Source organism: Oncorhynchus mykiss, chromosome 7, assembly GCF_057628025.1.
Source record: "Oncorhynchus mykiss isolate SJ-2025 chromosome 7, ASM5762802v1, whole genome shotgun sequence".
NCBI classification, from domain to species: domain Eukaryota; kingdom Metazoa; phylum Chordata; class Actinopteri; order Salmoniformes; family Salmonidae; genus Oncorhynchus; species Oncorhynchus mykiss.
Genome location: NC_143028.1, coordinates 19,669,889 through 19,694,727, shown reverse-complemented (window position 1 = coordinate 19,694,727; position 24,839 = coordinate 19,669,889). Strand labels below are relative to the sequence as shown.

The 24,839-nt window shown below is 44.7% G+C and overlaps 1 protein-coding gene across 15 annotated transcripts in view; it reads right to left on the bottom strand.

Moving 5' to 3' along the window:
* The window catches only part of itsn1 (intersectin 1 (SH3 domain protein)), a 63,062-nt gene that overhangs the window by 29,100 nt on the left and 9,123 nt on the right, over positions 1–24,839 (bottom strand). For 12 of the 15 annotated variants that reach the window (XM_090240506.1, XM_021608902.3, XM_021608908.3 and 9 more), the window contains exons 2-17: positions 17,168–17,363; positions 13,456–13,523; positions 12,795–12,890; positions 12,026–12,089; positions 11,562–11,728; positions 8,746–8,907; positions 8,486–8,561; positions 7,193–7,305; positions 7,033–7,096; positions 6,537–6,674; positions 6,075–6,187; positions 5,380–5,642; positions 4,868–5,017; positions 4,619–4,759; positions 1,648–1,735; positions 872–1,011 (exon numbers count right to left, since the gene is read on the bottom strand). In XM_090240506.1, coding sequence (XP_090096632.1) covers positions 872–1,011; positions 1,648–1,735; positions 4,619–4,759; positions 4,868–5,017; positions 5,380–5,642; positions 6,075–6,187; positions 6,537–6,674; positions 7,033–7,096; positions 7,193–7,305; positions 8,486–8,561; positions 8,746–8,907; positions 11,562–11,728; positions 12,026–12,089; positions 12,795–12,890; positions 13,456–13,483 — 1,803 coding nt within the window. In that variant the 5' untranslated portion in view covers positions 13,484–13,523; positions 17,168–17,363. The remainder of the gene's footprint in view (positions 1–871; positions 1,012–1,647; positions 1,736–4,618; positions 4,760–4,867; positions 5,018–5,379; positions 5,643–6,074; positions 6,188–6,536; positions 6,675–7,032; positions 7,097–7,192; positions 7,306–8,485; positions 8,562–8,745; positions 8,908–11,561; positions 11,729–12,025; positions 12,090–12,794; positions 12,891–13,455; positions 13,524–17,167; positions 17,364–24,839) is intronic. The other 3 variants (XM_090240513.1, XM_090240508.1, XM_090240509.1) reach the window with 1 other exon arrangement.

Sequence of the window (24,839 nt, the reverse complement as noted above, 5' to 3'; positions counted from 1 at the left end):
GGAGAGACCAGGGCCGGGGTTCCCGATAGCGATGGAACTTAAAGCTTCCATAATGTTTTAACGAGGCATCGTTCCTATAAAACGGCTTTAGATTGTCACATGCTTTCCCCAAAACACCACGTACAGAGAATGTCCATAAGCGCGTCGTTGGAGCATACTGATCGAGATGAAAAAAAGTCAGCGCTGCTCTCGGATCAAGGTTTCTGCTTTCAAATCTTATTTTAGCATTAGAATTATTCCACAATACTGACAACAGATCTGCACCTAGAGAGATATCATCCCCTATGTGGCTGCAAATATTGAGGATGTTTATTCTAATGCCAACCCTATCATAATGCACTAAATCACAGATTTGGTACGTCATTGCGCACATGTCACACAGCATGAAATAAATTGAGACAAAAATTATAGACATTAGCATTGCAAAATAGAACTCCTTGATTGAACATGAAATTGATTTGAATAGCTTATGATTGAAATATAGGCAATAGGCCTAAGTAGCCTATACTTATCTTCTTTTAATGCAGTCATCTCGGTGTTCATTCAATGCATTTTTATCCTTCGTTTGTTTGTAACGATTGACAAACCGTTGACAACTTTCTATTTTGTAGTCAACTTCCTTCTGAAGTTAGCTGTGGTCACGGAGTGACAAAGTGACGCAGAAGGGTACAAAAAGCATCTAATGATGCACTATGCTGTTCTATGAGTGGTCTGGGGCAGTCGGTAAATAACGAGCGTTTTCAAGTGAAACTTGAATGCCAATGGTTTTGAGAAACAACCTCCTACGAAGGTTCTAACGATGAACTTAGCCTTGAAAACCGGGGCCCTGGTCTGTAACCTAGTAAGATGAGTGGTTAGTGAGTAGTACTACCTTGAGCTGGGTGTTGAAGGCATCTATCTCCAGCAGCTTGGAGCGGGTCTCTCTCTCCACGGTGTCAAGCTGTTCTCTCAGCTGCTGCCGACTAGACTCCTTGACCTCCAACGCCTTCTGCAGCGACGACAGGGAGTCTCCTGGACAAGGACGGGGTTGTATTTATTAGTGCCCAGCGTAGCAATTTTATTTTGCAGCAGAAAACTAAAACAAGCATTTCTTATTGGACAAGTTCGGCTAGCCCCTCCCCGTTTGGCCCGTTCATTTTGAGCCTAGTGAATATGACCCAGAGAGCAAGCGCCGTATCGGTTATTATAAACCGGGTGGTTCGAGCCCTGAATGCTGATTGGCTGAAAGCCGTGATATATCAGACCGTTCTAATTCCGTTGGTAACCAGTTTATAATAGCAATAAGGCACCTAGGGGGTTTGTGGTCGATGGCCTATACACACACACACCACGGCTAATGGCTGTATCCAGGCACTCCGCACTGCGTTGTGCATAAGGACTTGTATTGGCCATATACCACACCTCCTCTGGTCTTATTGCTTAAGTATAGTAGGGCAGTCAGTATTTCCCTTAGTTTTGTTTGCAGGTGGGTTACAAAGGCCCCTCAGGCAACAGTTTGTCAATTAAAACTAATAGGCCAGATTATTTGATGCGGCGCTAGGTGGGGGGCACTTCCACACCTATATTATAAAGTGCACTACTTTTGACCAGGGATCTGGGAGACGGTCTCTGTAGAAAGATGTGCGGAGCTGAGGAAGCAGTACTTACTGTGCAGGCTGTTCTGTTGAACCTGTTTGAGTTGTTCGTTTAGACACTGTTTGTCAGGGATCAGCCTGCCGAGCCACTGCTGAGAGTCCTTGGGGAGACAAACAAAGCACTTAATTAAAATCTCAGTGCAGTTATCACAAAAAGTACTATTTTGTGGGTTATAGTCCATAGGCTATAAAGGCCTGGGAAAGTTGTGTAATTCAAATAAAGGCAGAGAGGAAGAGGCAAACTTCAGGCTACTTTGGTGAATTTGCAAGGTAAGACATTGCGAGATGCAGATTACAAAAACATACGAGCCTGCCCCACCTCTCCATCTCTCCATCTCTCTCGCTCTCCCTCATGCTGGCCTGCCTGCCTGCTCTGTCTGTTTGCTAATGATCAGATAAACTTTATTTGTCACATCCCTAATCTGTAGAGGGTTTGGGTGGAGGATATGCACCATAATGTCTCTCCAGAGATGCTCAATCGGGTTCAAGTCCAGGCTCTGGCTGGGCCACTCAAGGACATTCAGAGACTTGTCCCGAAGCCACTCCTTCATTGTCTTGGCTGTGTGCTTAGGGTTGTTGTGCTGTTGGAAGGTGAACCTTCACCCCAGTCTGAGGTCCAGAGCGCTCTGGAGCAGGTATTCATCACAGATCTCTTTGTAGTTGGCTCCGTTCATCTTTGCCTCGATCCTGAATAGTCTCCCAGTCCCTGCTGCTGAAAAACATCTCCACAGCATGGTGCTGCCACCACCATGCTTCACCCTAGGGATGGTGCCAGGTTTCCTCCAGACATGACGCTTAGCATTCAGGCCAAACAGTAATTTTGGTTTCATTAGGCCAGAAAATCTTGTTTCTCGTGGTCTGAGAGTCTTTAGGTGCCTTTCGGCAGACTCCGAGCAGGTTGTCATGTGCCTTTTACTGAGGAATAGCTTACCCAGATCTGCGCCTCGACACAATCATGCCTTGGAGCTTTACGGACAATTCCTTCGACCTCATGGCTTGGTTTTTGCTCTGACATGCACTGTCAACTGTGGGACCTTATATAGATAGGTGTGTGCCTTTCCAAATCATGTCCAATCAATTGAATTTACCACAGGTGAACTCCAATCAAGTTGTAGAAACATCAAGGATGATCAATTGAAACAGGATGCACCTGAGCTCAATTTCGAGTCTCATGAGAAAGGGTCTGAATACTTATGCAAATAAGGTATTTCTGTTTTTGATTTTTTTTAATAAGATTTGCTAACATTTCTAAAGACCTGTTTTCACTTTGTCATTATGGGGTATTGTGGGTAGATTGCTGAGATTTATTTATTTATTTAATCCATTTTAGAATACGGCTGTAACGTAACAAAATGTAGATAAAGTCAAGGCACCAGTCAAAAGTTTGGACACCCCTACTCATTCAAGGGTTTTTCTTTATTTTTACTATTTTCTACAGCGTAAAATAATAGTGAAGACATCAAAACTATGAAATAACATAAATGGAATCATGTACTAACCAAAAAAAGTGTTAAAGAAATCAAAATATATTTTAGATTCTTCAAAGTAGCCATCCTATACCGTTACAGCTTTGCACACTTACTGGGACAGTGAATCATTTCATCTTCTTTTGGCTCTAGAATAATGTATGGTGTCATTTTGGAGTCCCTTTTATTGTAAATAGGAACAGAATATGTTTCTAAACACTTCTACATGAATGTGGATGCTACCATACACTACGGATAGTCCTGAATGAACCGTGAATAATGATGAGTGAAAAAGTTAGACGCCTAAATATCATACCCCCCCAAAATGCTAAACTCCCCTGTTATTGTAATGGTGAGAGGTTAGCATGTCTCCTGTTATTGTAATGGTGAGGGTTAGCATGTCTTGGGGGTATGATATAAAATGCTAACCTCCCCTGTTATTGTAATGGTGAGGGTTAGCATGTCTTGGGGGTATGATATAAAGTGCTAACCTCCCCTGTTATTGTAATGGGGAGAGGTTAGCATGTCTTGGGGGTATGATATAAAGTGCTAACCTCCCCTGTTATTGTAATGGTGAGGGTTAGCATGTCTTGGGGGTATGATATAAAGTGCTAACCTTCCCTGTTATTGTAATGGTGAGAGGTTAGCATGTCTTGGGGGTTATGATATAAAATACTAACCTCCCCTGTTATTGTAATGGTGAGAGGTTAGCATGTCTTGGGGGTTATGATATAAAATACTAACCTCCCCTGTTATTGTAATGGTGAGAGGTTAGCATGTCTTGGGGGTTATGATATAAAATACTAACCTCCCCTGTTATTGTAATGGTGAGAGGTTAGCATGTCTTGGGGGTTATGATATAAAATACTAACCTCCCCTGTTATTGTAATGGTGAGAGGTTAGCATGTCTTGGGGGTTATGATATAAAATACTAACCTCCCCTGTTATTGTAATGGTGAGAGGTTAGCATGTCTTGGGGGTATGATATAAAATGCTAACCTCCCCTGTTATTGTAATGGTGAGAGGTTAGCATGTCTTGGGGGTATGATATTAGTGCGTCTGTAACTTTCTCACTTATCATTATTCACGATTATCTGTAATCATGGTAGCATCCACATGAATGTATAAGTGTTTAGAAACATATTCTGTTCTTATTTACAATAAAAGTGACTAAATGTACACAACATTATTCACAATTCATTTTTATTGGGCACAAAATAATCTGAAACGCAACCAAAACAAACAGAAAATGCATGGAACAAATATGAAGTCACAAGCTTGATGTAGTCATTGCGTGCTATGAATATGGGACCAATTACTTAACCTTTGACTACTTTAATATACATACAAGTGAATGTGTCCCCAAAATTAAAGCTGACAGTCTGCACTTTAACCTCATAGTCATTGTTTGATTTCAAATCCAAACCTTTGGAGTATAGAGCCAAAAGAAGAAACAATGCTTCACTGTCCCAATAATTATGGAGGGGACTGTATGTGTTACACAAGGTGTGTACGTACCTGCAGCTGCTGTTGGAGGTGGGTGATCTCAGCGATGCGGACCTCGCGGGTCTTGTTGGTGCTCTCGATCTCATGCCGCTGGGCAGACAGGCGGAAGCGGATGTCCTGCAGCTTGCCCTCCAGCTGGCTCTTCTTGTCGTTCTGGGGAGGGAGGGTGAAACTAATTATCCTACCTTATTGTCTTTTCTTCCAAAGAACAAAGTAAAGACAGTTATGATGATGTGTGTGTGTGTGTGTCTCTGTCTTTACCAGTGCCTCCAGCTCTAACTCCAGGGTCTTCTTGCGGGCTTTGAGCAGGACAATGTTCTCCTGCTCTCGGTTCCTCTGGGTCAGCAGCTCCTGCCGGCGGTTCCTCTCCCACTCCAACTGACGCTGACGCTCCAGCTCCCGCTTTGCCGCCTAGCCAGAGGAAACACAGAGGGAATGTTATACTGTATACGCAGAAATAGTGCAGAGCCAGCCGTGGTCGAGTGGTAACACTTCCAGGTCTGCGCACATATTCAACTTCCTGCCGGAGACCTGGGTTCAACCCGCGTTTCCACCTTTTTCTCTACACCCGTCTCCCCTTGTCATTAAAGCAACACAATAAGGAGAATGAATTGACAAATTTTAAAAAGACAACGTAATAGAATTGTTAATATACACACACACTGCATTGGTTCCTGTGTTCTTCACTTTCCCCTTACATCACCTCTCCAGCCCACTCTCTTGATCTATCCTCGCTGTCCTCCTTACTCCCCCTTTCCACCTCCTCTCCTCACCTCTCTCCTCTCAATCTCCTTGCGTCTTTCCTCCTCCCGCTGCCTCTCCATCTCCCTCTGCCTCTCCAGCTGCTTCTCCAGCTCCTGCTGCCGCCGCCGCTCCTGCTCGAGCCGCTCGCGCTCCTTCCTCTCCTGCTCCTCGCGCTCCAGCGCCGCCAGACGCTCCTGCTCCTTGCGCTGCAGCTCAAGCAGGGCCTGTCGACGCTTCTCCAGCTCCAGGTTGCCCCGCTCAAAGTTCTCCCGCTTCCTGTCCTCGAAAGTCACTTTGGGGAGAGAGAAAGAGAGAGATAGGAGGGGTCAGAGCGAGAGAGAGAGAGAGAGAGAAAGAGAAATGGGGAACATATTTTGCCCTGTTGCCAAATTTTCAGGGGCATTTCTTGGAAAACTGGGGCCATTTTTATATACCTGTTTATATTTAAAAAGGAGCGTTTTGGTGTGTGTTTAAAGGGATTGGTACATACATTTTTGGACTTTAAAATTGATGATACATAGCCATAGATTCGAGAAGAACATAGCTCCCAAGCATTTTGGTTTAGTTCAACTGACGCACCGCACCCAAAACGTGAGCTCGTTTTGCTCCATTGTTCATTAACAACGTAATTGTAAAGAAACACTGCATAGCTTCAGATCTATCACTTCGAGCCCATGGACAGTCAGTCACCCATAGCTCGGTCTATGAATTTAAGAGTGGTTACGTTTCTCCAGCTTCTGTTTCTCGCTCTCCTGCTCCTCTTCGGCCTCCTCTTGGACCCGCTGGTCAGTGGAGTGCAGGCTGGTGACAGACACCCCGCTACCACTACGTACCCTCCTGGAGACGGACATCAGACCACAGTCAGAGCAGCTCACTAACCTACAGCACCTCATATAGGGCATGGGTGAGCAGGACCAGGGGTTTTTCCTGACCGTGTGACTTGACCAGGAAAAACTCCTAATGGAATCAATATAGACTGATTGATAGTTAAAACAATAGGAGCCAGTGTTTTTCCGGGTCAGGTCACGGGGTTAAGGAAAAATTCCCTGGCCGTGGTGAAGGGCAATAAGATCAATAAAGCATCTTTAGACAAGACTCTCTAAGGTAAGTGCCGGTATCAATGCTCTGCAGACAGAGGTAGAGTTAAGGGGCATTGCCAGACAGTAGAGGGGGCAGTGGATTGTACCTAAAGGTGGGGGGGATGAAGTCTGGGGGCAGGATAGGGGGCAGGGGCAGGCCGGACATGGCCATGTCAATCAGGTGCATGGCCAGGATGAACTCCTCGGCCGTCAGCTTGCCGTCCTGGTCGATGTCCGACAGGTTCCTATAGAGAAACAGGGAGAGGGGGAGAGAGAGAGAAAGACGTGTCGTGTTACCACCAGCCATGCACTTCCTGTCCTGTGACTAGCAGAGTGGACGAAGGTAAAAACAAGTGCCGTTTAGGGGCACCCCGACGGCACTGATCCGAGACTAGTTTTGCGTTTCACCCTCCTAAACAGCAACTGGTATGATTCGTTTTGCCATCTGATGGTTAAGCTGATCCTAGATCTGTGTCTAAAAGTAACTTCTACCCAGAGTCAGCAGAGAGAAGCAGTAGTCAGAGAACAAAGAGCAGCAATGTGTGAACATATAGGAATTAGTGGCCAAGTGTCTTAAGTATTGGCCCTGCTCCCATCTCTTACCATATAGATGCCAGCGAGGTCTGGGGCAAGCTGGACTGCATCAGGATGGTTCTTGCTTGGGGTCCTGAAAGACGAGGATAAAAACATTCGCTTTTTTGAGAAACCGCTGATGTGGACTGGACAAACCAGCAGTGTGTATTGTTGACAGACAAGGTCTTACCGGTGAGGTGGCCGCTCATCATCTTGTCGTGGCTGTTGAAGAGCTGCCGGTACTTTAGCCGGGACGAGCTGGGAACAGCCCAGTCAGTGGGAGGCTGGGGGGGCACAGGGGCGCTAAGATGGAGAGGGGGGGGAGACAATATCTTATTAAATGCGTATTTTTAAACAGACTTTTTGATGTTGCCTCACATATGCTTGTATCTATTCTTTTTTTAATTTTTTATAGTACTGTTGTGTTAAGTTGTGTGTTTTTGCTTTGCTGTCTGTGTCGGAGCCAGTTGGAAATTGCCTTTAAGACGAAGACAAATTTCTGTTGAGGATAAGAAATAACGCTTTGACGTCATACAAGCAAGCCAAAACACCTGTGAGTACAAATGTGCACTTCACATTTCCATAACATAAAACTCACGTCATGTAGTGTCAACGTTTATGATCACTATGTTTAATGTACAGTTACAAGATGACATGGTTTTATATCCGGGTTGTTCTGAACAGAATGTCTACTGTACATTATAGTTGAAGCACATTATAGTTGAAGACTCTTCTTTGAGTCATAAAAGTGCATTGAAACAACTTAGGAACTGTGCACACTTTGGAGAGGTGTGTGGCGCCACTTGGAGACACCAGTTAGTCTTCTCACTCAAACCCTTAAATGTGTTGTCTTATGTTGCACCTAGCCCACATTTAACAAGAATATTCTCATCACGTGACTGAATGTATCCAGAGTATTTTCACATTTAGTTGTCAACAAATGCAGCGAAAAGTACAGTAGATGTACTTTGGACATAAAATCAACAGTGTAACGTTTGGAGTCTCGTTTGTGTCCTCAACTTTGGTCGAATCATTTTCCAATAAATCTCCAAACGGTTCCCTTTCAATTGCTACCATGCTTATGTATATGATTTTCGTATTTCTTCTTTAAGAAACATATCAATTTATCCATATAGACCAACTCCCACAAGTGTAAAGGGTTAACTTCTGGAAAAAAAATGTACTTGAAACATTAAGTTATTTTTGTGTAACGTTAGAAATCAAAGCGGTCTGGACAGAAGAATTGCTCTTCTCCAACTGACAACATGGGACGTCGGCTGTGCATCTCTCTTTAACAGAGGGATCTCATCTAAAAGTGATGTGATGGCATTTTAATGAGCTTGCCTGTTGTGTGTTCCAAAAAAAAAAAAGGTCTCGGTGTCTAAGCACAAACACAGCTACATTTGTCCCTTTGAGTTTGGGCTCAATGAGCAGGGTCCATTCTTCCAAGTGGGTGCTCTTCCAAGTGGGTGCCGTGACTCACCTAGAAGTCTCAAAAGACTGGCCCTGCATCTTGGCACCGGAGCGGTTGGAAGAAGAGCTTTTGTTGAGTGTGGTGGCTGAGAGACAGAGATGGAGAGAAAGAGACCGAGAGAGATGGGGTCACAAAAAGAGGTTAAGAAAGGATTAAATCAACAAAGTGAGATGCTCTGAAACGTTGCCAGAGGGCTTCACTGTCATTCACTAGAACTCCGCTTTGAATAATCAGTGGTATGTCTTACGGCGATGCTGATTGGGCCATACCTGGGTGGGAGAAGCCTGTCATTGGCGCTCCATTGGCCAAGGGGGGTACAGACGGGGGAACCGACGACACCAGAGGGGGGGACATACCCACCCCTGGCATAGGGGGCATGGGTAATGGAGGGACTGCTGGGAGGCCTGGCATTACTCCTAAACCATGCATTCCTGCAGGGTAGAATGAAGTAAGTTAAGACCTCCATTCATTTTCTATTGACAAGCCTATTATTATAATTTTTTTGAATTTGACCCCTTTTTCTCCCCAATTTCGAGGTATCCAATTGTTGTAGTAGCTACTATCTTGTCTCATCGCTACAACTCCCGTACGGGCTCGGGAGAGACGAAGGTTGAAAGTCATGCATCCTCCGAAACACAACCCAACCAAGCCGCACTGCTTCTTAACACAGCGCGCATCCAACCCGGAAGCCAGCCGCACCAATGCGTCGGAGGAAACACTGTGCACCTGGCCACCCTGGTTAGCGCACACTGCGCCCAGCCCGGCACAGGAGTCGCTGGCGCGCGATGAGACAATGACACCCCTACCGACCAAGCCCTCCCTAACCCGGGTGACGCTAGGCCAATTGTGCGTCGCCCCCCGCGGCCGGTTACGACAGAGCCTGGACGCGAACCCAGGGACTCTGATGGCACAGCTGGCGCTGCAGTACAGCGCCCTTAACCACTGCGCCACGCGGGAGGCCAAGCCTATTATTTTAACACTGTTTATTATTATTATTATTTTCCCCACTCACTCAAAGCCGATGAGTCTACAAGTGCTGAGTTCTGACTGATTCACTTGAAAATTAACAACATTAGCCTGGTCATAAACAGGCAGTGCACAGCAAAATGCCCTGGTTGTCAGGGGAAGCAACCAAGTATCGACCCAGGGCGTTGCCAGTTCAAGTACCAGAAACAACACGGTTGTGCTTTGAGATAATAGGAAGTTAAAGGTTTTAAATTGCCCCAGTGAAACATCTAGCTACAGTTAAAGTCGGAAGTTTACATACACTTAGGTTGGAGTCATTAAAACTAGTTTTTCAACCACTCCACAAATGTCTCGTTAACAAACTATAGTTTTGGCAAGTCGGTTAGGACATCTACTTTGCGCATGACACAAGCAATTTTTCCAACAGATTATTTCACTAATAATTCACTGTATCACAATTCCAGTGGGTCAGAAGTTTACATACACTAAGTTGACTGTGCCTTTATTAAACAGCTTGGAAAATTCCAGAAAATTCCGTCATGGATTTAGAAGCATCTGATAGGCTAATTGACATCCTTTGAGTAAATTGCAGGTGTACCTGTGGATGTACTTCAAGGCCTACCATCAAACTTGGTGCCTCTTTGCTTGACATCATTGGAAAATCAAAAGGAGAGCAACTTCCTTGGGAGCAATTTCCAAAAGCCTGAAGGTACCACGTTCATCTGTACAAACAATAGTACGCAAGTATAACCACCATGATGGGACCACGCAGCCGTCATACCGCTCAGGAAGGAGATGCGTACTGTCTCCTAGAGATTAACGTACTTTGGTGCGAAAAGTGCAAATCAATCCCAGAACAACAGCAAAGGACCTTGTGAAGATGCTGGAGGAAACGGGTACAAAAGTATCTATATCCACAGTAAAACAAGTCCTGTATCGACATAACCTGAAAGGACGCTCAGCAAAGGAAGAAGCCACTGCTCCAAAACTGCCATTAAAAAGCCAGACTACGATTTGCAACTGCACTGTTTGGCCATGATGACCATTGTTATGTTTGGAGGAAAAGGGGGAGGCTTGCAAGCCTTAGAACACCATCCCAACCGTGAAGCATGGGGGTGGCAGCTTCATGTTGTGGGGGTGCTTTGCTGCAGGAGGGACTGGTGCACTTCACAAAATTGATGGCACCATGAGGAGGGAAAATTATGTGGATATATTGAAGCAACATCTCAAGACATCAGTCAGGAAGTTAAAGCTTGGTTGCAAATGGGTCTTCCAAATGGACAATGACCCCAAGCATACTTCCAAAGTTGTGGCAAAATGGCTTAAGGACAACAAAGTCAATGTATTGGAGTGGCCTTCACAAAGCCCTGACCTCAATCCTATAGAAAATTTGTGAGCAAAACTGAAAAAGTGTGTGCGAGCAAGGAGGCCTACAAACCTGACTCCGTTAAACCAGCTCTGTCAGGACGAATGGGCCAACATTCACTCTACTTCTTGTGGGAAGATTGTGGAAGGCTACCCGAAACGTTTGACCCAAGTTAAACAATTTAAAGGCAATGCTACAAAATACGAATTGAGTGTATGTAAACTTCTGACCCACTGGGAATGTGATGAAAGAAATAAAAGCTGAAATAAATCATTCTCTCTACTATTATTATGACATTTCACATTCTTAAAATAAAGTGGTGATGCTAACTGACCTAAAATGGGGAATTTTTACTAGGATTAAATGTCAGGAATTGTGAAAAACTGGGTTTAAATGTATTTGGCTAAGGTGTATGTAAACTTCCGACTTCAACTGTATGAACATAGATGGTGCAGATGATATGGCAGAGTTGGCTTTGAGCACTCTAAAGTCCATTTAGTTAATGGTGGCCATGGGGACAGTAACATGGGTGTATCTCATAGCCTAGTGGCACACACTCCTAGTCTCTTGTACATCACCTGCATTGATCTGAAAGAACAAGTGGACAGGTCAAAGCAAAAATGTACTTTTTTGTTTGTTGCATCCACCACACTGCTTTTACCTATCCTGCTGTACAGATCAGTGCAGATGGAGAAAAGGAAGCCCCTTTTTTAAGACTATTGAGAAGCACCCTGCCCCTGTCTAATCCCTTACCAAAGGGTGCGGTGGGTGGCGGGGGCAGGGTGAGGGGCGGCTGCTTCATGGAGGGGGGCAGAGAGGGGGGCAGGGGGTGACCCTGCAGCTTGAGCTTGATCAGCTTCATGGCGATGGAGAACTCGTGCATGTCCATCTTCCCATCATTGTTCATATCGGCCAGGGCCCTGAGAGAGGGAGCGAGAGCAAGAAAGTAAAGATTTGATTACATTATACTGATTATTATCATTGTTGTTCACAATATGTCCGTGCGGATGTCATGTCAATAAAGCAATTGAAGAGCGAGGGAGGGGTGAGAGAAAGATAAAAGGAGAGAAATAAGGAATGAGTGAAACTGGAGTGGAAGACAGAGGGAGGAGAACGACAAAAACCGGAGAAGGGCAAAGAGAGAGAGACAACAGTGGTTGACATTAGCAGCAGATTGAGTTAAGAATTGGAGAGATGGGGTGAGAGGAGACACTCACCATATCTGTGCCAGGATGGGAGGGGGCAGGCCTGACTGCAGGAAGAAATTCCTGGCCTGGTCACCTACGGACAATGAGAAGGGAAAATTACATTATAATACTGTCGAGTCTGTTGTACACCATTATGAATATATCTATTCAAACGCAGAGAGAAAAGGCCAGTTGGTTCCTCTTTCAAGGGGAATCATAGGGCAAATGATTTCAATTTGAACACAATCAGCAATTTTGAGACTTGTTGCTGAAGTAGCAGAGTGAAACAAGCACTAACACTTCTCGAAAATTGTGTGAGGAGGTTCTGCAAGGTTATGTTGAACATCAAAACACCCAAGGCAATGATATCAGATGATAATATGAGTGAGTGTGAGTGACTGAAATGTCCTTTCTGAAAGTGAGAAAAGTGGAGAATGACGTGGCTTGGCTACGGTGTGGGCTGTAGGGAATGAAACAATTCAAGGCCTGCCCTAGACTCAGTCCACCAGGCTTCATTCAATCAGATTTATTTATAAAGTCCTTTTTACATCAGCCGATGTCAAAGTGCTGTACAGAAACCCATCCTAAAACCCCAAACAGCGAGCAATGCAGATATAGAAGCACTAACCCTTCACATTTGACCTGGTACTCTGTGTGTAATATAAGAGAAAGCCCTTAAGAAGTGACCTTCTGCTATCTTCAAGCAACTTCTGCCTGACATGATGTACTGCAAAGACTGTCCTCCACCGCTCTTTCCCTTCGTTTGTCCATCCCCTCCCCTGCTGTGAGTAAAGCTAACCTGTGATGTAGCCAGCTGGTGAGGGGGCCAGGCTGACAAACTGCTGGTCATGTTTGGCTCGCTCGTCCAAAGAGATCACCCAGGCGTCCAGACCTCCTGAGAGAAAGAAAGATCAGTTGAAGCTTTCGCCTGGCCTGTGTGTGTGTGTGTGTGTGTGTGAGAGGGGGGTTAAGTCCACCATACACCATGGCTGTATCCTAAATGCTACCCCATTCCCTATATAGTGCGCTATGTAGGGCAGGGGTATACTCTACGAGGTACGGCTCCTGCTGCTTTTCTGTTCTAACCTGATAACCAATTGCACCCACCTGGTGTCTGTCTAAATCAGTCCCTGATTAAAGGGGAACAGTGCTAAAATGCAGTGGAACTGGCTTTGAGGTTCAGAGTTGATGTTGAGGAATGTAGGGGAAAGGGTGGCATTAGGGATGCAGCCATTGCGGTCCAGCAGGCAGGCTTCCACCACCTGGGAGTAATAACTTGATAGTGGCCCTTCCTTCGTGCTGAAGTTACAGTATAACTCTCAATAACCCATGTGTAGAGGGAGATCAGGACACACACACCTGCACGCAGCCACGCAGCTGCGCGCACAGACATTTCTCTGACACACATGCACGCTTGTGACTCACACAGACGGTTGTCAATCTGGTTGGGTGGCACTCACCTCCGAAGGGCGTGGGAAACTGAGCCATTGTTCAGTGGGTCAGTCAACTGCAGCCTCGCTGCAAACACCTGAAAGACAGGAAGGTCCGGAACAGTCAACAGGTCCACAACTGTGTCTATATCCTCTCCTCCATCTCCCAAAGCAGCTTCATGTTCGATGCCTTTTTTTCTATTCCTTTCCTCAGAGGGAGGGCAGGCCAGGCAGCAAGTTGTTAACAGACAAGGTTAACATTTTGCAATAGAGACTTTTTTGTTAATAGGTTGATAGGCCTAAATGCATCACTTGTCTGTAAAGTACAGCGAGTCGGTCAGTGGTGTTGCACTGTTGTTGTGGGGTGCATCCCAAAAGGCACTCTATTCCCTTTATAGTGCATTGCTTACTGGTCAAAGGTGGTGCATTATAAATGGAATAAGGTGCCATTTGAGACAACCATTATGTATGGGTGGATTGTCATCTGGTTAACAACACTGAATTTGAGGTTAGCAACACTGAACCCTGCATGAGCGCACCAGCTGTTCTGGACGAATATGTGATCACGCTCTCTGTAGCCGACGTGAGTAAGACTTTAAACAGGTAAACATTCACAAGGCCGCAGTGACAGACTGATTACCAGGATGCATACTCAGAGCATTTTCATCCTCTACCTGACCCAGTCTATAATGTTTCAAGCAGACCCAAGAACGCAAAAGTAACCTGTCTAAATGACTAGCACCCCTTAGCAGTCACATCTGTAGCCAAGAAATTATTGGAAAGGCTGGTCATGGCTCACAACACCATCAACCCAGACACCGTGGACCAACTAATTTGCATACCACCCAACAGCTCTACAGATGACGCAATTGCTATTGCATTCCACACTGCCATTTCCCATCTGGACAAAAGGAACACCTACATGAGAATGCTGTTCATTGTCTACAGCTCCGCGTTCAACAACAAGCTCATCACGAAGCTATGGACTCTGGGATTAAGCACCTCCCTCTGAACTGGACCCTGGACACCCCCCCCAACACCATAATTAAGTTTGCTGACGACAGGGTGGTAGGCCAGATCACCGACGACGATGATGGCAGCTGTTAAGAGCGAAAAGGTGAAAAATCTGTCTATGTGCCCTTTATTTTATTTTACCTTTATTTAACTAGGCAAGTCAGTTAAGAACAAATTCTTATTTTCAATGACGGCCTAGGAACAGTGGGTTAACTGCCTGTTCAGGGGCAGAACGACAGATTTGTACCTTGTCAGCTCGGGGATTTGAACTTGCAACCTTCCGGTTACTAGTCCAATGCTCTAACCACTAGGCTACCCTGCTGCCCCTTGAGCAAGGCTCTGGATAAGAGTGTCTGCTAAATAACTCAAATTAAGGTGAAATGCTTACTTAGAAGCCCTTAACCCACAATACAGTTCAAAATATTTAGAAAAACAAAAGTTTAAAATAAATTAAAAAATAACAATAACGAGGCTATACACAGGGGGTACCGGTACCGAGTCAATGTGCGGGGGTACAGGTTAGTCGAGGTAATTTGTAAAGTGACTATGCATAGACAATAAACAGCAAGTAGCAGCAGTGTAAAAACAAAGGTGGGGTGGGTGTCAATGTAAATAGTCCGGGTGGCCATTTGATATTTGATTAATTGTTCAGCAGTCTTATTGCTTGGGGGTAGAAGCTGTTAAGGAGCTTTTTGGTTCAAGTCTGGAACCAATAGGAAGGACCCTGAACAGCTTCTACCCCCGAGCCATAATACTGCTTAAATAGTTAAAACAGTTAACCAATAGTTACCCTGAATATCTGCATTGACCCTTTTTGCAGTAACTCTTTTGACTCATCACAAGTGCTGCTGTTACTGTTAATTATTTATCCTGTTGCCTAGTCACTTTATCCCTACATCTACATATATACCTAATTTACCTTGTACCCATGCACATTGGCTCGGTACTGGTACCCTGTCAATATAGCAAAGTTATCATTACTTGTGTTAGAAACAGAAAAATAATATTATTAAAAAAAAAAAAAAATCTCACTACATTGTTGGGAAGCTTTCACTGTTAGTGTACACCTGTTGTTAGCGAAGAACGTGACAAATAACACTTTATTTGATTTTGATTAGGCAGAACTCTGGCCTTAAAATGGCCTGGCTACATCCTGGGGTGGCTGTCACAAGAGGGGAAGAAGGGGGACAGAAGGGCCCTCTTCATGTTTTTATAAAGTGGATGAATGAGATTTTATTTATTTAACTAGGCCAGTCAGTTAAGAACTAATTCTTATTTACAATGACGGCCTAACGACGCTGAACCAATTGTGCGCCGCCCTCTGGGACTCCCAATCATGTCCGGTTGTGATACAGCCTGGAATCGAACCAGGGTATGTAGTGCCTTAGATACAAAGATGGGGGGAAGATGGCGGGAGAGGGAACGGAAGCGAGGCAATGTTATCTCCCAGCTGTGTAAACGTCATGGTGAGAAAGGACAGCCATAGCCGGAGTATCAGTAAAACAAAGACATGGGGGAAGGGAGCAGCACACACAGACACAAACACCCCCCCCCCCAAGGTATTTTAATCAGAGCCAGACCACTCCTCCCGTACAGCCCTCACAGTGGGAGCCCCAAGCAGGCTGAAACATTTCAATGACAAGGAGACACAGGCACTGTATTCTTCTCTCTGTTCATAAAAAAATAAGTAATTTCCCATGACATGTACATACTAGGCAGTCTGTTTGGTAAAAAAAAAGAAAAGAAAAGAAAAGAAGCTTGTTCGTGTGCGTTAATTATGGGAGTAGTGACTGTTCCCAGAGCATTGAGAGGTTCTGTTTCGTAAGAGCAAAGCCAGGCCAGCAGTGCACCGACGCTGCTGCCAGCTTCGCTCTCTGTCCTCCAGGCAGAAAGAGCAGAGAAAAGGCAGAGCAGATTACCATGCTGTTCCACAGTGACTCATCATCCTACACTTCATTCACGTCGCCCTCGAGAGGCACACAAGAGCCTCGTCACACATTCTGAGCTAGCCTCACACTTACTGACTCACAGACACGCACGCCTCGCACATACCAAGCAAATGAGGGCGGGGCAAGGCTGTTTTGTCCCTCTGACCTAGTTTCTCCCTCAAACTTTTCTGATTGTCTTTGGTGGTGATGAGTGTTTCCCTGTGACCCAGGGTCTTGAACAGGACAGTTCAGAGAGAGAAACATAGGCTAGGCTGCAAGGTGGATTTATCTACATAATCTGGTCACTTGGCAAGCTCCTGTTGTGGTGGAACGCCCCTTATAAGACAGACAGGCTAGAAGCCTAGGGCTGGGGCCAGTGCACCACCGCACATGATGTCATAGCAGAGGTATGCAGTCTGAGGGAGGGCATAGCCCAATGCAGGGTCAGAAGTGACAGAGAGCAAACAGACTGACAGACACACCTGGCACACAGGTGAAGGGGAGAATTGTTCTTAAATCAACCGGATTTGAAGCCTATTCCACAGAAGACAAGGCCAGGCCAAAATAATGTATTTTTGAAGGACATCACATGGAGTTGGATTTGGTATTTCATTTAACAGATTAAATACAATTACATAAAAAGGAGGCTTACGATTTTGGAAGGCCAATCACTACATACACTCATGTTACATACACCCCTGTTCCACCCTTCAAGGGCAGATATTAATGCAGTAACACTAACTAGTGTTAGCACATACAGCCGGGAAGAACTATTGGATATCAGAGTGACGTCAACTTACCAACACTACGACCAGGAATACAACTTTCCCGAAGCGGATCCTTTGTCCGAACCACCCAGGGCATCTGAACTGATTCCAGAGGATGACCCAAAACAAGGTCGCTGCAGAAGAGGTAGACGGAGCGGCCTTCAGGTCAGACTTCGGAGGTGCGCACACCACCCACCGCTTCCGAGTTTATTACTCGCTAACGTCCAGTCTAGACAACAAGGTAGACGAAATTAGGGCAAGGGTTTCCAGAGAGACTTTAGGGATTGTAACATACTCTGTTTCACGGAAACATAGAACACCCGGGATATGTTGGTGCAGCCACCGGGATCCTTTGTGCGTCGTGCCTACAGAAATAAACATCTCTCCAGGAAGAAGGGCGGGAGTGTGTTTCATGATGAATGACTCATGGTGTAATTGTAACAACATACAGGAACTCAAGTCTTTTTGTTCACCTGACCTAGAATTCCTCACAATTAAATGCAGACCGTATTATCTCCCCAGAGAATTCTCGTCGGTTATTGTCACAGCCGTGTATATCCTCCCTCAAAGAATTTCATTGGACTTTATGCAAACTGGAAGCCATATTTCCTGAGGTTGCATTTATTGTAGATGGGGATTTTAACAAAGTAAATTTGAGAACAAGGCTACCTAAATTGTATCAGCATATTTATTGTAGTACTTGCCCTGGCAGAACTCTGGATCACTGCAACTCTAACTTCCGTGATGCAAACAAGCCCCCCCCCCCCCCTGCCCTCCCTTTGGCAAATCTGACCACAAATCCATTTTGCTCCTCCCTTCCTAAAGGCAGAAACTCAAACAGGATGTACCCGTGACAAGGTCTATTTACCGCTGGTCTGACCAATCGGAATCCACACTTCAAGATTGTTTTGATCACCCGGACATGTTCCGGGTAGCCTCAGAGAATAATATTGATTTATGCACTGATTCGGTGAGTGAGTCTATAAGTAAGTGCATAGGAGATGTTGTACCTACTGTGACTATTAATTCCTACCCTAACCAGAAACTGTGGATAGATGGCGGCATTCGCGCAAAACTGAGAGCGAACCACCGCATTTAACCATGGAAAGTTGACTGGGAATATGGCCGAATACAAACAGTGTAGTTATTCCCGCAGCAAGGTAATAAAACAAAGGAAATGTAAGTATAGAGACAAAGTTGCAATTCAAAGGCTCAGACACGAGATGTACGTGGCAGGGTCTACAGACAATTACAGACTACAAAAGAAAAACCAGCCACGTCACGGACACCGACATCGACCCCACCTGGACAAGAGGAATACCTATATGTTCATTGACTACAGGTCAGCATTCAACACCATAGTACCCTCCAAGCTCATCAATAAGCTTGAGGCCCTGGGTCTCAAACTCGCCCTGTGCAATTGGGTCCTGGACTTCCTGATGGGCCGCCCCCAGGTGGTGAAGGTAGGAAACAACATCTCCACTTCACTGATCCTCAACACTGGGGCCCCACAAAGGTGCATGCTCAGCCCCCTCCTGTACTTCCTGTTCACCCATGACTACATGATCATGCACACCTCCAACTCAATCATCAAGTTTGCAGGTGACACAACAGTAGTAGGCTTGATTACCAACAAAGACGAGACAGCCTATAGGGAGGAGGTGAGGGCCCTGGGAGTGTGGTGCCAGGAAACACCTCTCACTCAACATCAACAAAACAAAGGAGATGATTGTGGACTTCAGGAAACAGCAAATTACCTTCAAAAGTCACATAATTAGTTAAATAAAGTCCACCTGTGTGCAATCGAAGTGTCACATGATCTGTCATATGATCTCAGTATATATATATATATATACATACAATATATATATATATATACACAATATATATATATATATATATATATATATATATATATATATATATATATATATATATATATATATACACACTGCTCAAAAAAATAAAGGGAACACTTAAACAACACAATGTAACTCCAAGTCAATCACACTTCTGTGAAATCAAACTGTCCACTAAGGAAGCAACACTGATTGACAATACATTTCACATGCTTTTGTGCAAATGGAATAGACAACAGGTGGAAATTATAGGCAATTAGCAAGACACCCCCAATAAAGGAGTGGTTCTGCAGGTGGTGACCACAGACCACTTCTCAGTTCCTATGCTTCCTTGCTGATGTTTTGGTCACTTTTGAATGCTGGCGGTGCTTTCACTCTAGTGGTAGCATGAGACGGAGTCTACAACCCACACAAGTGGCTCAGGTAGTGCAGCTCATCCAGGATGGCACATCAATGTGAGCTGTGGCAAGAAGGTTTGCTGTGTCTGTCAGCGTAGTGTCCAGAGCATGGAGGCGCTACCAGGAGACAGGCCAGTACATCAGGAGACGTGGAGGAGGCCGTAGGAGGCAACAACCCAGCAGCAGGACCGCTACCTCCGCCTTTGTGCAAGGAGGAGCAGGAGGAGCACTGCCAGAGCCCTGCAAAATGACCTCCAGCAGGCCACAAATGTGCATGTGTCTGCTCAAACGGTCAGAAACAGACTCCATGAGGGTGGTATGAGGGCCCGACGTCCACAGGTGGAGGTTGAGCTTACAGCCCAACACCGTGCAGGACGTTTGGCATTTGCCAGAGAACACCAAGATTGGAAAATTCACCACTGGCGCCCTGTGCTCTTCACAGATGAAAGCAGGTTCACACTGAGCATGTGTGACAGACGTGACAGAGTCTGGAGACGCTGTGGAAAACGTTCTGCTGCCTGCAACATCCTCCAGCATGACCGGTTTGGCGGTGGGTCAGTCATGGTGTGGGGTGGCATTTCTTTGGGGGGCCGCACAGCCCTCCATGTGCTCGCCAGAGGTAGCCTGACTGCCATTAGGTACCGATATGAGATCCTCAGATCTCCTTGTGAGACCATATGCTGGTGCGGTTGGCCCTGGGTTCCTCCTAATGCAAGACAATGCTAGACCTCATGTGGCTGGAGTGTCAGCAGTTCCTGCAAGAGGAAGGCATTGATGCTATGGACTGGCCCGCCCGTTCCCCAGACCTGAATCCAATTGAGCACATCTGGGACATCATGTCTCGCTCCATCCAACGCCACATTGCACCACAGACTGTCCAGGAGTTGGCGGATGCTTTAATCCAGGTCTGGGAGGAGATCCCTCAGGAGACCATCCGCCACCTCATCAGGAGCATGCCCAGGCGTTGTAGGGAGGTCATACAGGCACGTGGAGGCCACCACAACAAACCTGCCAAGAGAGGGCCACCTATCAAAACTCAGAGAACAGGCAAGGTGGGCATTAATCAGAGGCAACAAAGAGACCAAAGATAACCACGAAAGAGCTGCAAAGCTCCACAGCAGAGACTGGAATATCTGTCCATAGGACAACTTTAAGCCGTACACTCCACAGAGCTGGGCTTTACGAAAGAGTGACCAGAAAAAAAGCCATTGTTTAAAGAAAAAAATAAGCAAACACATCTGGTGTTCATCAAAAGGCATGTGGGAGACCCCCCCCCCCAAAAAAAAAAAAAAAAAATTGAAGAAGGTACTCTGGACAGATGAAACTAAAATTTTGCTTTTCCTCAATTTTCCTCTCATCACCCCGAGAACACCATCCAGTGAAGCAGGGTGGGAAAAGCATCATACTGTGGGGATGTTTTTAATCGGCATGGAATGTGAAACTGGTCAGAATTGAAGTAATGACGATGGCGCTAAATACAGGGAAATTCTTGAGGAAAACTTGTTTCAGTCTTCCATAGATTTGAGACTGGAACGGAGGTTCACCTTCCAGCAGGACAATGACCCTTAGCCTACTGCTAAAGCAAAACTCGAGTGGTTTAAGGGTAAACATGTAAATGTCTTGGAATGGCCTAGTCAAAGCCCAGGCCTCAATCCAATTGAGAATCTGATGTATGACATAAAGATTGCTGTACACCAGCGGAACCCATCCAACTTGATGGAGCTGGAGCAGTTTTGCCTTGAAGGATGGGCAGAAATCCCAGTGGCTAGATGTGCCAAGCTTATAGAGACATACCCCAAGAGACTTGCAGCTGTAATTCCTGCAAAAGGTGGCTCTAAAAAGTATTGACTTTGGGGGAGGGGAATAGTTATGCACACTGAAGTTCAGGTTTGTATTATTTCACAATAAAAAAACATTTAGCATCTTCAAAGTGGTAGGCATGTTGTGTAAATCAAATGATACAACCCCCCTAAGAAATATATATATTTTAATTCCAGGTTGTAAGGCATCAAAATATGAAAAATGCCAAGTGGGGTAAATACTTTCGCAAGCCACTGTACATACTGTATTTTATACCATCTATTGCATCTTGCCTATGCCGCTCCGTCATTGTTCATGAATATATTTATATGTATATATTATTCCTTGACTTGGATTTGTGTGTATTAGGTAGCTGTTGTCGAATTGTTAGATTACCTGTTAGACATTGCGGCACTGTCGGAATTAGAAGCACAAGCATTTCGCTACACTCACAATAACATCTGCTAATCATGTGTATGTGACCAATAAAATGTGATTTGATGGAAGAAGTGGTGAGTCATTACTTTGGTCATGACTGAGTCCTACTTCTCCTCAGAGTCTAAGGCTCAGACACCAACTTCCCCTCTCCTCTCCAGTGTTCTCCTCGCTCAGTAGTTTTATGGCCTGCAGTATAAAACTTCTCTCCCTCAGCCCCACTGTGGGACTCGAAGTGTCCCGCTATTTCATGCACCACTTCCCTCTTTTTAAGAGGCCCAACACAGGAAGCGGGTATTGTTTGGCCCTGTATACTGCAGTGTAGTGTTGTCACGATACCCACATTTTACAAACGGTACGATAACAGGCCTAGTATCGCGATACCACGGTGGGGAAAATAATTCTGTCGCCAAGCATCCTGTTTGCCTTGTCCTGGACGCACACTTGTTCACGTTTTCTAACCGTTCTCCAAAAATCTGTCACTGAAATGTGAACACATTGAATTTCACTTCACTGTTCAGTGTCCAATGGAATTCTGCATAGAATGGCTGATTTGCACATATTTGCAAAGGCCTTCCTGTGATTTGGCTGGAGGAATGGGAGGAAGGAATATACATGCATAATGATCTGCATTATCATTGTGCCAATAAAGGGAAAAACATTGCATGAAACACTTTTTAGTTAACACACAAACTCTCCCTCCCTTCCTCACTCTGTCTCCCTTACACACACACACACACACCTCTCCCACAAACACCAAACAATTTATTAAGGAGCACCAGAAAGAAATAGGATTTTTAAAAAATATATAGTTTAGGCTTACATTAGGCCTATATGAATGCTACCATTGAAGCACATCTCATGAGTAGCAGACACTTTTCCTTTCTTGCTGTACCAATCAAATTTGCATAAACATACGGTCAAGTTACCAGCTTGTTAGCGATCAAGGTAACATGACTGAACAACCAATAATTAGTGACTCGGGATTAGTTTCAAATGGCCCACTTGTGAAATTATAAAAAGTGTGTGAATCACAATACGGAAAAAAAGGTTTCGGTAATATGGGTCCATTTTTTTGGGACCATTTAGGCTACAGACACGGCATTTTCTTTACTGTAAAAATGCAAGCTTGCCTGTCACAAAGCAGGTGCTCCATTTTCCGTCTCTGCCACTCAGAGGCTACATGACAGAACTTGCAAAGTCTACTCAGACTGGTCTGTGCTCTTGGTTATAACAGATGAAATTATACAACGTATCAACACTGCTCCAATTTAACAAAATGTACAAATCTAATAACAGAAGACTCATCAGGATCTGCATCTCTGCTCGACATCACGGCTAAATTCGATTTAAAAAAAATAATAAAAAAATGACAGCGGGGCGGAGAAAAGCAGGTGATTGAGGGTTGGTAGGGGACACTGCTGGCTGATTACAGCTGACACGTGATAATAGCAGGAAAGTGAAGTGGATATTACTGGACCTGTGCACACAAAAGACTAGTAGCTTTAAACTTAGCTGAATTTATGAACTAAACTGACTTTATAAACATTTTAAAAAGACGCTAGCAGGTTCTTTAGATTTATAGAGCTGAAACAGTTGGTGGTATCAAACAGTGCCAAGGCATTCTAAAATGTTGGTATCATGTTTTGGTACTGTGATATTACCGTGCAACACCACGGCAGTGTCACTCACAGCTCAGGGGGCAGGACAGGACAACAGTGCAGAACAACATTCTGCCTGCTCATAGGACAACATGGATTGTCTCAGTTACACTGCCTCTGCACATTTCCACTGCTCAAACTAATATAGAGGCCAAAGGGATAGGGTGAGAACAGTGTGTGAAAATAGTGTCCTCTACCCGTCTTGTTTGTAAATTGCCAATGTCTAGCTTTCATTTAGATTATTTTTTGCGAGCTGGACCCAGTCAAGAAACTGTATGAATGTAGACCCACTATCATTTCAACACAGTTTCTATTGGGTCGAGTCATTTTGTGTTGTTCTTGCTGCAGTTTGACACGACTGTGTTAGCCGTAGTTGGCTAGCTAGCAAGCAAGGGATAAGAGTGTTGCCAGCCAACATGGAAACGGAACATTTAGAACAAACGACTGGGTTGTGTCCATAGATATAGAACAAAAATACTTCATGATTGTTGTCTGGCAACATAACTGATGGCTTTGCTAGAAACAGATGTGTTGGGACTAGGCCTATATTTTAATTGATGGATGAAATAGTAGCATATGAACACATTTATCAAAAATAACGTTTTTATTTCATTTGTAACCCATTGTAGAAAAGCCATTGTACACTGAAGGTTGTGCAAAACTACCTTTTTAGCACGGCTGTGCTGCAGTCATAGGTACGAGGTGGAGCAGAGCACTGTAGATCAGCACATCCCTGCTAAAAAACTAGTTTTGCACAACCTTGTGTGTACAATTGCTTTATTCAATGTATTTTTTTTACCCATCTACCAATAGGTCCCCTTTGTGAGTTATTGGAAAACCTCCTTGGTCTTTGTGGAACTTACAGATAATTGTATGTGTAGGGTACAGAAATGAGGTAAACAGTATTATTGCAGAGTGAGTCCATGCAACTTATGAAACTTGTTGAGCGAAGTTTTACTCGTGAACTTATTTAGGATTGCCATAACTAAAAGGGGTTGAATACTTATTGACTTGAGACATTTCAGCTTTTCATTTTTAATTAATTTGTACAAATCTCAATAACCATCATTCCACTGACATTGTGTGTAGGCCAGTGACCCAAAAATTTGGTAGCACAACAAAATGTGGAAAAAGTCAGGGGGTATGAATACTTCCTGAAGGCACTGTATGTATGGATAAATGATTAGTAACTAATGCTTTAGGGTGACATGGGGCCAAGGCCCTCTCATTGAGCCCGCCATAGCAGATGTGTGTCCACTAAGCCCTGAGTACACTAAGTCAGGCTTATGGTTGTTTTCTCTGTGTCTGAGCTGACCATGTTAACTCCAGGGGAGGTTGAATATATCCCTGACACACAACAACCAACCAGACAAAGCAATAATAAATCCTGGGCATTACTCTTTGGGCTAATTCTTCCATCGTCATTAAGTGGATGAGGGAATTACGATGATGAACAAAATGTGTGTGGAACTGGAAGTCGATGTGTTTATGTTCTCTCTCAGTCTTAATTGAGGCATGGGGTGATGGGACAGTGTGAGGGGTAATAATAGCC